General features: G+C 42.9%; 1 protein-coding gene across 4 annotated transcripts in view; it reads left to right on the forward strand.

Moving 5' to 3' along the window:
* strbp (spermatid perinuclear RNA binding protein) overlaps window positions 1-13,468 on the forward strand; it is a 122,391-nt gene that overhangs the window by 58,412 nt on the left and 50,511 nt on the right. For all 4 annotated transcript variants that reach the window (XM_064942094.1, XM_064942099.1, XM_064942095.1 and 1 more), the window contains one exon: window positions 1,213-1,391. In XM_064942094.1, the coding sequence (XP_064798166.1) occupies window positions 1,389-1,391 (3 nt within the window). In that variant the 5' untranslated portion in view covers window positions 1,213-1,388. The remainder of the gene's footprint in view (window positions 1-1,212; window positions 1,392-13,468) is intronic.

A 13,468-nucleotide genomic window follows, 5' to 3' on the forward strand; every position in this document is an offset into this window, starting at 1 on the left:
TAGGGTTTCACCTCTGCTATACGGTTGTTCTTTACAACAAGAGGTTAAATCCCCAATGTATCTGCCCTCTGCCCTCTTGACGCATGGAGCTGGAGGGCGTGTGACCTGTGTATGTGTCCTATCCTCCTGGGCGTCTCTCCCTGGGCCTCCAGCCCTCCCCTTTGCCCGCGTGCCACATGGCACAGCCTGGCATAGCTGCCTAGTTGACCTAATCCATGGGAATGGAGATTGTTTTCCAGGGAAACCATTAGGGTCAAACTTTACCCTGACTGACTCCCCTGGTTAATCTGTGATACATAGACGGTAGTTGATGATTATGATGAATAGGAGTTAATCTGCTCGGCCGAATGGTTCCAATAAAAGGAGCAGACGAGGCCAGAGAAAGGAGAGTACGGGGAAGAGCTGACAGACCGATAGGACAGGCTTGAGTGGGCAGTGGAATAATTTAGGCTAGATAAATCACCCAAACTGGAGCGGAGCGTTTTTTGAATATGTGTGTGTGGTGCGTTGGCGTATCTGTCTGTCATTGTGTGTTTGTGTATGTATCTGTCAATGTGTGTGTGTGTGTGTGTGTGTGTGTGTGTATATGTATGTGTGCGTATCAGCCTATAAAAACAAGCGTAGCATCATGAAATATGAATAAGACCACGACCGTCTCGTCTTTAGTTTAGCCGCGCTCTCTCATCTCCTCTTACTCCACCAGCAGACAAAGACTAGGCCCTAACCCCTGCAGAGAAGTGTGTGTGTGTGTGTGTGTGTGTGTGTGTGTGTGTGTGTGTGTGTGTGTGTGTGTGTGTGTGTGTGTGTGGGTGTGTGCATGCGGGCGGGTGGGCTATGAATGAAACAGGAAGGGAGTGTGTGTACAGTATCAGCTGAGTGCAGATGGGGTGGTGTAGATGAGACACAGGGGTTGAAGCTTTAACAAAAAGAGGAAGGGGGCAAAGAGGGAGTATGTATTACTGCAGCTGCAATGTTTTTTCTGCATTAAAAAAATGGGCTTAGGTGGTGGGTGTTTGGGGGGGGGGGGGGTGCGGCAATGGCCGCGAATCGTGAATCTCAGAGTGAATGATCAGTCTTTCCCTTTGTCTCTCTCGTTTCTCCCTCATCCCTCTCTCTCTCTCTCACTCACTCACTCACTCACTCACTCACTCACTCACTCACTCACTCACTCACTCACTCACTCACTCACTCACTCCCTCCCTCCATCTCCAGGTGAGACAGAGGGAAGCAGATCAGGTCTGTAGGCAGGGGGCTCTGAGGGGAGCGTATGAGGAGGAGTCAGAGAGCAGAGGAGACCCCTGACCTGTCCTGACAACACAGAGCTGCCCCGGCAACACACCCGGGCCACACAAGGAGACGGACAAGGAGCACCCACTCCTTTCGCAGGCATGGTAAGTAGTGTGTGTGTGTGTGTGTGTGTTTTTGCTTGTGCAAGAGCTTCCTGTCAGAATGTTTAGGAATGAGTGCGTAGTGTCAATATCAAGAGTTTAAGAGTTCCAAAATGCCATATATGGATTTTTCAGAAATGTTGGTCAATTTGAATGAATTAAGAACACATCTTGTGAAAGAGTGAGCTTTTATTTTTCCTTTTACGGATGCTGTACCTGTACAGGAACCAAATCAGCGGAAATTCCAGAGCGCCAACTAATTGTACTCGATACAACTCAAACTTTCATTAAAACTCACATGCAATGTACTCAATTAAAGCCACACTCGTTGTGAATCTAGCCAACATGTCAGATTTGTAAAATGCTTTTCGGCGAAAGCATGAGAAGCTATTATCTGATAGCATGCAGCCCCCAGAAACACACAAAGGGGACGAAAACAAAGAAATTAGCGTAGCCGGCGCTACCCAAAACGCAGAAATAAAATATAAAACATTCAGTACCTTTGACGAGCTTCTTTGTTGTCACTCCTATATGTCCCATAAACATCACAATTGGGTCTTTTTTTCGATTAAATCGGTCCATATATACCCAAAATGTCCATTTATGAACACCGTGAAATCCATGGAAAAAGTCACGTTTCCCAACGCGACGTCATTTTTTAAAATTCATAAAGTTGCCTATAAACTTTGACAAAACACTTCAACCTACTTCTGTAATCCAACTTTAGGTATTAGTAAACGTTAATAAACGATCAAATTGATCACGGAGCGATCTGTATTCAATAGCTAGAAGTTTTGAAAACGAAGTTCATTTTCACACCGACATTTTTTCCAGCTGCGGACCTGAAGACAGGATGTGCCATTCACTAATCTGACCAAGGATAAAGGGCCCTGGAAATAACAACATTGGCGACATCGTGTGGAAGCTGTAGGAATTGCAAGCCCAGTCCCATCAATTATGGCAAGCCATAGACAATACCGAGATAGGCGGATGGATTTTTTCTTTGTCGATTTAGTGACCAGGTTTTCTGGCGATTTTGACCACGGAACTCGTTCTGTTATAGTCACAGACACCATTGAACCAGTTCTAGAAACTTCAGAGTGTTTTCTATGCACACATACTAATCATATGCCTATACTATATTCCTGGCATGAGTAGCAGGATGTTGAAATGTTGCGCGATTTTTAACAAAAAGTTTAGAAAATTCGCTGCAGCCATAACAGGGCTTGTGAAAAGACAGTACCAGTCAAACTTTGGACACTCCTACTCATTCCAATTTTTTTATATATATTTTTACTATTTTCTACATTGTATAATAATAGTGAAGACATCAAAATGATGAAATAACACATGTAGTAAACAACAAATATTTGATATTCTTCAAAGTAGCCGTCCGCTTTGCCTTGATGACAGCTTTGCACATTCTCTCAACCAGCTTCATGAAGTAGTCACCTGGAATTTATTTCAATTAACACGTGTGCCTTGTTAAAAGTTAATTTGTGGAATTTCGTTCCTTCTTAATGCGTTTGAGCCAATCACTTGTGTTGTGACATGGTAGGGGTGGTATACAGAAGATAGCCCTATTTTGTAAAAGACCAAGCCCATATTATGGCAAGAACAGCTTATATAAGCAAAGAGAAACAACAGTCCATCATTACATTAAGACATGAAGGTCAGTCAATCTGAAAAATTTCAAGAACTTTGAACGTTTCTTCAAGTACAGTCGCAAAAACCATCAAGCGCTATGATGAAACTGTCTCTCATGAGGACCGCCGCAGGAAAGGAAGACCCAGAGTTACCTCTGCTGCAGAGGATAAGTTCATTAAAGTTATCAGCCCCAGTAACAAACACATCTCAACATCAACAGTTCAGAGAAGACTGCGTGAATCAGGCCTTCATGGTCAAATTGCTGCAAAGAAACCACTACTAAAGGACACCAATAATAAGAAGAGACTTGCTTGGGCCAAGAAACACGAGCAATGGACATTAGACCGGTGGAAATCTGTCCTTTGATCTGATGAGTCCAAATTTGAGATTTTGGATTCCAACTGCCATGTCTTTGTGAGACGCAGAGTAGGTGAACAGATTATCTTTGCATGTGTGGTTCCCACCGTAAAACATGGAGGAGGAGGTGTGAGGGTGATTTGCTGGTAACACTGTCAGTGATTTATTTAGAATTCAAGGCACACTTACCCAGCATGGCTACTGCAGTGACACGCCATCCCATCTGGTTTGCGCTTAGTGGGACTATCATTTGTATTTCAACAGGACAATGACCCAACACACCTCCAGGCTGTGTAAGGGCTATTTGACCAAGAAGGAGAGTGATGCAGTGCTGCATCAGATGACCTGGTCTCCACAATCACCCGACCTTAAACCAATTGAGATGGTTTGGGATGAGTTGGACCGCAGAGCAAAAAAAAAGTCTCTGAACCACCAATCCCGGATCCGGGATAATAGCATAGCGCAACAGTCAAATAATATTACTAGAAAATATTAATATTCATGAAATCATAAGTGCAATATTTTGAAATACAGCTTAGCCTTTTGTTAATCACCCTGTCATCTCAGATTTTGAAATTATGCTTTACAGCGAAAGCAATCCAAGCGTTTGTGTAAGTTTATCGATAGCCTAGCATAGCATTATGTACACTTAGCATCAGGAAGCTTGGTCACGAAAATCAGAAAAGCAATCAAATTAACCATTTACCTTTGATGATCTTCGGATGTTTTCACTCACGAGACTCCCAGTTACACAGCAAATGTTCATTTTGTTCCATAAAGATCATTTTTATACCCAAAATACCGACATTTGTTTGTCGCGTTATGTTCAGAAATTCACAGGAAAGAGTGGTCACGACAACGCAGATGGAAATTCCAAATAGTATTCATAATGTCCACAGAAACATGTTAAACGTTTTTTATAATCATTCCTCAGGTAGTTTTTAAAATATATATTTGATAATATATCAACCGAGTGTGTAGCTTTTCCCATAACAGCGGGAGGAACAATGGCCGTTTTACTCAATTGCGCACCAACTCACTCTGAGAGCCCCCACCTATCCACTTACGCAATGTGATCCTTCATGCTCATTTTTCAAAATAAAAGCCTGAAACTATGTCTAAAGACTGTTGACACCTTAGGGAAGCCACAGAAAAAGGAATCTGGTTGATATCCCTTTAAATGAAGGACAGGCACGCATATTAACACAGATGTTTCAAAATAAGAGGCACTTCCTGATTGAATTATCCGCAGGCTTTCGCCTGCAATATGAATTCTGTTATACTCACAGACAATATGTTTACAGTTTTGGAAACTTTAGAGTGTTTTCTATCCTAATCTGTCAATTATATGCATATTCTAGCATCTGGTCATGAGAAATAGGCCGTTTCCTTTGGGAACGTTATTTTTCCAAACATAAAAATAGTGCCCCCTAGCTTCAAGATGTTCCTCTCTAGGGTATGTGGGACGCTAGCATACCACCTGGCCAACATCCAGTGAGATTGCAGAGCGCCAAATTCAAATACAGAAATACTCATTAGAAAAATTCAGAATAGATACAATTATTTTACATAGGTTTAAAGATGAACTTCTTGTGAATCCAACCACGGTGTCAGATTTACAAAATGCTTTACGGCGAAAGCATACCTTACAATTATTTGAGAGCATAGCCTAGCAGACAAATCATTACAAACAGTAACCAGCCAAGTAGAAGAGTTACACAAGTCAGAAATAGAGATCAAATTAATCACTTACTTTGATGATCTTCATATGTTTGCACTCAGAAGATATTCATTTATTCAATAAATGTTCCTTTTGTTTGATAAATTTTCTCTTTATATCTGAAAACCACCGTTTTGTTTGTGTATTTTCTTCAGTAATCCACAGGCTCAAACGTAGTCACAACAGGCAGACAAAAAAATCCAAATTGTATCCGTAAAGTTCATAGAAACATGTCAAACAATGTTTATATTCAATCCTCAGGTTGTTTGTAGCCTAAATAATCTATAATATTTCAACCGGACAATAACGTCGTCAATATAAAAGGTAAACAAGAAAGGCACTCTCTCGGTCGAGTGCATGGAAAAGCTCTGTGACACGGCAGGGTCCACTCATTCAGACTGCTCTTACTCCCTCATTTTTCAGAATACAAGCCTGAAACAATTTCTAAACACTGTTGACATCTAGTGGAAGGCATTGCAATTTGAGTCCTAAGTCAATGGATACTGTAATGGCATTGAATAGAAAACTACAACAACAAAATAAATCCTACTTCCTGAATGGATTTTTCTCAGGGTTTCACCTGCCAAATCATTTCTGTTATATTCACAGACATTATTTTAACAGTTTTGGAAACTTTAGAGTGTCTTCTATCAAGATATACTAATGATATGCATATCCTATCTTCTGGGCCTGAGTAGAAGGCAGTTTAATTTGGCCATGCTTTTCATCCAAAATTCCAAATGCTGCCCCCTACCCTAGAGAAGTTAACACTTTTTGGGTTACTATATCAATCAAATATATTTATAAAGCCCTTCTTACATCAGCTGATGTCACAAAGTGCTGTACAGAAACCCAGCCTAAAACCCCAACAGCAAGCAATGTAGGTGTAGAAGCACGGTGGCTAGGAAGAACTCCCTAGAAAGGTCGGAACCTAGGAAATAACCTAGAGAGGAATGAGGGGTGGCCAGTCCTCTTCTGGCTGTGCCGGGTGGAGATTATAACAGAACATGGCCAAGATCTTTAAGTGTTCATAGATGACCAGCAGGATCAAATAATAATAATCACAGTGGTTTTAGAGGGTGCCACAGGTCGGCACCTCAGGAGTAAATGTCAGTTAACTTTTCATAGCCGATCATTCAGAGTATCTCTACCGCTCCTGCTGTCTCTAAAGAGTTGAAAACAGCAGGTCAGGGACAGGTAGCACGTCCGGTGAACAGGTCAGGGTTCCATAGCCGCAGGCAGAACAGTTGAAACTGGAGCAGCAGCAATACCAGGTGGACTGGGGACAGCAAGGAGTCATCAGGTCAGGTAGTCCTGAAGCATGGTCCTAGGGCTCAGGTCCACAGAGAGAGAGAAAGAAAGAAAGAAAGAAAAATAGAGAGAGAATTAGAGAGAGAGAATACTTAAATTCCCACAGGACACTGGATAAGACAGGAGAAATACTCCAGATTTAACAGACTGACCCTAGCCCCCCGACACATAAACTATTGCAGCATAAATGCTGGAGGCTGAGACAGGAGGGGTCATATGTGTTATTTCATAGTTTTGATGTCTACACTATTGTTCTACAATGTAGAAAATAGTATTTAAAAAAATAGGAAAAACCCTAGAATGAGTAGGTGTGTCCAAACTTTTGACTGGTACTGTATATATATTGCAAGATAATATTATTTTAGAGAGACAAATAATCAATGTTTTGTGGCAAAGAGCTATATAGCCTACAGAGCTATAGAAAAAGTATTCAGATTGGGTTTTAAACATTTACATGTAATAAAGTATCGATACATAATAAATAAATACATTTTCAAATAATCACTTTGTTTCAACTAAATGTCCCAACTCTCTAAACAGATGGCTTTCATTTTAGACAGGGACCCACGAGCATTCATTTTAGACAGGGACCCATGAGAATTCATCACATGCAAATGTGAAAAATTGGCGTTTATCGTGTTTTGGAATCAAACTCTTCACACGTTCATCTCTTTTGTTACACCATGAAAGCTGGGGCTATTTTCTACAGTAGGCATACGTACATACAGCTCAATGCAGTGCTTGCTCAGTAGATCACAAACCGGGAAGCCTGTTGAATATCTTCAACATATATATTTTTTATATTTATTTAACATATTTTACCAGGCAGGTCAATTAAGAACAAATTCTTATTTACAATGACGGACTGGCAAAAGGCCACCATAGATGCTTACTAAGATGAATTATTTGTTACTTTTTTATTTCTTATTGTTTATTTATTTCATTTTTGTTAAGTATTTTTTTTTGTTATTTAAATTTAAGCTGCATTGTTGTTTAGGGGCTTGTAAGTAAGCATTTCACTGTAATGTCTACACCTGTTGTATTCGGCGCATGTGACAAATTCAATTGGATATGATTGTGGTAATGTCACAGTGAAGACACGGTGAGGTTGGCTACAGGTAAGGGTAAGGTGGGAGGTGTGTAATATTACTCTGAGCAGTAATGGACCAGTTGGACCAGTTGGGCCAAGAGAGGTCAATCTGATAAGAGTAGTGCCGCCGTGAAACATTGCAGTGCCGTGTGTCTGTGAGAAGAAGTCTGCCTGACGATGTATCACTATTGAACATCAGCAAAGAGAGAGTGGGGGGGGATGAACAGGGAGAAAGAGAGAGGACAAGAGAGGATAAGGTAGGGAGTCAGAGGAAGGAGAGTGAGGTGGGAATTAGAAAGGAGAGGAAGAGAACAAGGGACAGAGAGAGGTGGAGGAAGAGAAGAGAGAGATCAGGGATTGATTAATGGTCCCTACCCCTGACTCTGGAGTTGAGCCTCAGGGGAGTGCAGGCAGCACCATGAATTATTAAAAACTGGAGGGGTGGACGGGGTGGGAGGGGAGGCGGAGGGTGTTCATAAATAACCCTTGATGATGAGGGCCGTGCTAACGCTAGCTGGGCTGGTAAGGAGAGTGGGGATGACCTTGGATCTCAAACACTGCAAAGCCACAGCACAGTGCTCTGCTTCCTTATTGTCTTTTCATTGGATTTTCCCTCCGTGTGTACACACCCAGATATATATAAGCACAGATGCACGCACACACACACACACACACACACACACACACACACACACACTGACACACAATCCCTCTAGGATCTCCATCTCTATCTATCTCCAGGGACGACGGGGCGACCCTGTTAATCCTCAGTTCCTTGTCAGCTTTGCTCTGCCCAGGTAGTCAGTTAAATGGCACTCGGAGACAAGGCAAAGTCAGCGGATCTCTTTAACACCCTGAAGCCATAACCCTTTACTGCAGCCCATAAACAGTAATACTGAACACGGTCACATTACGAGAGGCAAAGAGCAGAAACGAATATCATTAGCTAGGCTACCTGGGCCCGTATTCCAGAAGTGTCTGAAAGTGCTGATCAAGGATCAGGTCCTGCCTCCCAATTCTTTATGATTTAAAAGGCCAAACTGATCCGAGATCAGCACTCCTACTCTTAAGATGCGGTGTGCGTGTGCCTGCCCTGCGCAAGTCTGTGTGTGCGCATGTGTTTGCGCCTGTGCACGTGCATGTGTTAATTTGAAAGGCTGTTAAAAAAAACACAATAAAACGGGGCCATCTTTTGTGCATGAGCTGCCAAGCGCAGTGCTGGTAAATCACAGGATGAATTTTTAATGCAATCTGCCTGGGGCTGATCATACCCCTCTCCTCTCTCTGCCTTGTCGCTCTTCTGTCCCAAACTATGCATTCACCACGCACAGCCTCTCTCGCTGTGCACTCAGCAATCGTTAAGGCCACGCGACACACACTCTGCACAGGCATGACACACACAAGTGTTGCGACACACACTCCACATGTGTGGCACACTCACACAAATTGTGTGCGCATACAGACATGATACACACCTATGTGCTTTACACTGGTGCTACACACATCACTGAACAGCGTGTCTGTCAGCGGAGGCTGCCCGAAGGGGAGGACCGGCTCATAGTAATGGCTGGCGCCACGTGTTTGATGCCCTTCCACTGATTCCGTCTCCAGCCATTGCCACGAGCCCGTCCTCCCCAATTAAGGTGCCACCAACCTCCTGTGGTGTGCATATTGTTCCAAACAGACCAACAACACTCTCTCGCACTGCTCTCACTACACACTAGTTGCTGTGTACCGTACACGCACACACAATCTCCTGGTCTGCACACTTGTTTCGCCAGTTTATGGTGGAATAGCGAGGGGAAACAGCGCTACCAGACCAGTAAGTGGGTATATAGCAACGACTTGGAGTGTGCATTGCATACTGTATGTTGGACTGAAGATGTTTATTATTGGAGGGCAGAGCACATTCACTATACAGCAGAGCACCACGTGTAGTAAGCCATCTATTGTGTTTATGTGTCGTGGGCTAACTGGTTGTAATTGGTGTGGTGTAATTGCAGGAGCAAGGGGAGAGCAAAGGTCAACACTCTGGGTAGTTGGCACACGTTCACACACACACACGGACAGCAACAACACCCCGCTGGGCACACACTGGTTGAATCAACGTTGCTTCCACGTTTATTTCAGTGAAACGTGGACTAGACGTTGAATTGACACTTGAATTGACGTCTGTGTCAAGCGGGAACATACTCCCTCCGCGGAGTCCGCAGTGTGAACACAAAAACATGTACAGGGCTCGATATTCAGGTGCGTTTGCCAGTGGGACACCAGGCCTGTGCCAGCTGAAAGTTACTTGCCCGGATGGAAAAAAGATTCTGGCCTGGGTTAAGATCTGGCAGGAAAGCAAATGATGCGCGCATCGTTTTTCAACAGCAGGTGATTCTATTTTCATTTGGGCTGAGCAAGTAGCCCACACGGGGTTCATGCAGACATTGGCAAGTCAAATTCAAGGAATTGCAAGGACTTTGTCAATCGTTTAATTGTAATTGTCAAGGATCTACGTTTTATATTTGTTGTAATAGAATAAAACTCCCCACAAAATGTAAGCTAAATGTATGCATTACCACTTTAAGAATAATGCTTTTTTATTCATTTATAGGCCTGTACCTTATTGACATGTACCTTATTTTGACATTCTAATATATGTCAGAATAAGGTGGCCGTTGCCTGGCTAAATAGACTGCATCCACCGGCAGATGCTGCCGACACAAACACACGAATGAAGTCTGTCCATGTGGTAACTAGTCAGTCTTGCCATTTGAGATGTTGGAAGACTTATTTAGGGGTATCACGTGTAATGAAAAAGCAAGAAGGAAACAGGTTTCCCTTTGTTATGTCTGATTTTTCAGGTAGGCTATTCCTTGTCATGACGACTGAATTTCGCATCGCAAATCTTCCACCGAGACTTTTAACTTTTGAAATACCTGGTTTGCATACCCATTCTTTCCTTGGCATTTACCTGTGGATATCATAACTTGGAAAATCTTTCCTACGGCTTTCTTACCCCTTCCGCTGTCGATCTTCAACAACCAGCTGATGGAGAGCTGCGCAATCACTCTGCCCGACAGATTATCTCAAACTAGACTATATGTGTGCGGCTTGCGTTGTGTGTGGTAAAAGTAATGGACATAATGAATTAACAGCTTCTGGAATTCATCCCTTTTTAATAAATAAAAAAAATCAATTATATAGCCTAGATAAAATCTCACATTATTACAATATTTTGTTCACTGGCCCAAGCGGGCCACTGATGGGATGATCAACTGGCCCAGAGGGATTCCACAACCTCCCGGGCCAGCGGGCAGCCGTGAATGTCGACCCCTCATGTACACACTGTCATCTCTCACAGATATATTTTGTTAAGTTACAGCCTTATTCTGAAATTGATAAAACCCCCCCCCCTTATCAATCTACATGTAATACCCCATAATGACAAAAGCAAAAACAGGTTTTCAGAAATGTATAACAAATTAAATACTGAAATATCACATTTACATAAGTATTCAGACCCTTTACTCAGTACTTTGTTGAAGCACCTTTGGCAGCGATTACAGCCTCGAGTCTTTTGGGGTATGACGCTACAAGCTTGGCAAACCTGTATTTGGGGAGTTTCTCCCAATCTTCTCTGCCGATCCTCTCAAGCTCTGTCAGGCTGGATGGGGAACGTCGCTGCACAGCTATTTTCAGGTCTCTCCAGAGATGTTAGATTGGTTTCAAGTCCGAGCTCTGGCTGGGCCACTCAAGGACATTCAGAGACATGTCCCGAAGCCACTCCTGCGTTGTCTTGGCTGTGTGCTTATAGTCGTTGTCCTTTTGGAAGGTGAACCTTCGCCCCAGTCTGAGGTCCTGAGTGCTCTGGAGCAGGTTTGCCTGTAGATATAGTTGAATGAGTGTCTCTGGACTGTTGATGAGACTGCTTTAACACAGTAGGCAAGTGAGGGACAGTTCCCTGTTTTACCTTAAGCTCGTGCCTGTCCCTTCCCCTCCACTCACACCTGTGGCTGTGAAAGTAGTAGTAGGCTATACGTTATTGATATTTGTGGGATAGTTAGTCAGACTGAGGCCAGTCCCCTCCCGTTTGTGTAGTAGATTGTTGACAGTAGTCTCCTGTGTGGCATTGATACCAGACTAGCTGACAGGTCTGTGTGTGTAGGTGTGTGTGTATGTATGTATATATATATTTATATATAGACATATAGATAGTGTAGCCAAACCACATTGTGTAGGTGTGTGTATGTATATATATATATATATATATTGTAGCCAAACCGCATTGTGTGTGGCCAAGTGATGACGACTCCCAGTGGACTACTATTTCAACTCTGTTCAAAAAAGGCATTAAACATATCTAATGTAGAGGATCTGTGGACAATATTACTAATAGTATGTGCTGTGGTGGGAAACATTTAAGGCCCTTCCAGGCTCTTCTAGCTAAGTAGCTCCTCCTTATACATTATTTATACCACGTCTATGAAGTGCAAGAATACAGCCTATTTCAGTTTAAATTGTACTTTTTAAATTCATTTTGAAGTTTTGGTGTGTTCAAATTGAGCAGAATTCCTGTATTTCAGCTAATTCTCCAGTCTTGGGAGGTGTGCTCTTCAATCCTCGGTGATAGTAAACTAATTTCTGCTTTTGATTGGATAGACGTCTCGCTAACATATTGCATGAGGGACCTCTGGGACTCATGGCGGGCTGGAGGGCGGGGCCGTTGACGACGACAGCTGTCTGCGAGATGGAGTGTGTGCGAGACGGAGTGTGTGTGTGTGACAACGAGGTGGGATAAACCGAGCATGTGCTACGAGACGGTGTGTGTGTGTGTGTGTCACAGTGAGGTAGCTGAAACTCATTAGTCTCATGCAGGGCCATTGTGCTGCAGTGACGTCTCATTCACCAAGTAATCAGTGTGTGTGTGTGTGTGTGTATTTGTGTGTAAGTAGAATTATCAGCTTGGTTCCCATGCCTGTGTCTAATATAAAAGCCCACAAGCCCATCATGAGGCTAGCCTAGCTAGCTTGTAAAGGTTGTATAAGATAATAAAGGCAACAGATTCACCTGCAGTGTGGGGAGGGGCACCACCTACAGTACACCTTTGTGGCCCTTAAACCCGGGTTCCTGCAGCTTTTATTGGTGTTTTATAGTGTTTTATAACTGTTATGGCTCACATTAGAAACGCCTCATAAACTCTACTACTGGGAGCCTGTTAAACACAGAACTGCACAGAGCAGGAAGACACACACACACAAACAAACACTGTGATATAATATTAGAATGTATGAATGGAGACTAATGGTAGAGCAGGATAATTGACCTCCGCTATGCATGCTGTATCACACACACACACACACACACACACACACACACACACACACACACACACACACACACACACACACACACACACACACACACACACACAGTACAGCCTCTCCTCTTCATTTATAAAAAGAAAAACACTAAACACAGCATGTGCACCCAAATAGGGATGGAATGAAAAGATTGCAGTGTTACTCCTGATTAGAACAAAAATTCCGTTGACCTTTGTGGAAGCAGTCCCGTTTCTGTCCTGCCTTCGTCGTCTGGAAAATGTCACCGTGTAATTAGGATGGAGTTTGCTACTTCTGTTCTGCTGTGGCAGCGATTTCTAGAGGATTGATAGGAGGCGAGATGTCATCCTCTCTGCTACTCTAAAGGTCAGGACACAAGCAGTGTTTGGGTGAGGAGGATTGAGTAAAACATGTGTACTTGATGGTGATAAACTAACATGACGTAAAGTCGTCGATTAATACTGAATCTAAATAGGTCGCTAATGTTATGGAGCAGATAAGATGTCAAACATGTCTTGCTAAACTTGTCATACTTGTTAGGCTCCACCAAATTGGCACGAACGGAGTGGATTTTGATATACAAAGGGATTTGATGTGGAGCAGAGGAGCCATGTTTTTATTTAAA

This window comes from Oncorhynchus masou, chromosome 28 (assembly GCF_036934945.1).
Source record: "Oncorhynchus masou masou isolate Uvic2021 chromosome 28, UVic_Omas_1.1, whole genome shotgun sequence".
Lineage (NCBI taxonomy): Eukaryota > Metazoa > Chordata > Actinopteri > Salmoniformes > Salmonidae > Oncorhynchus > Oncorhynchus masou.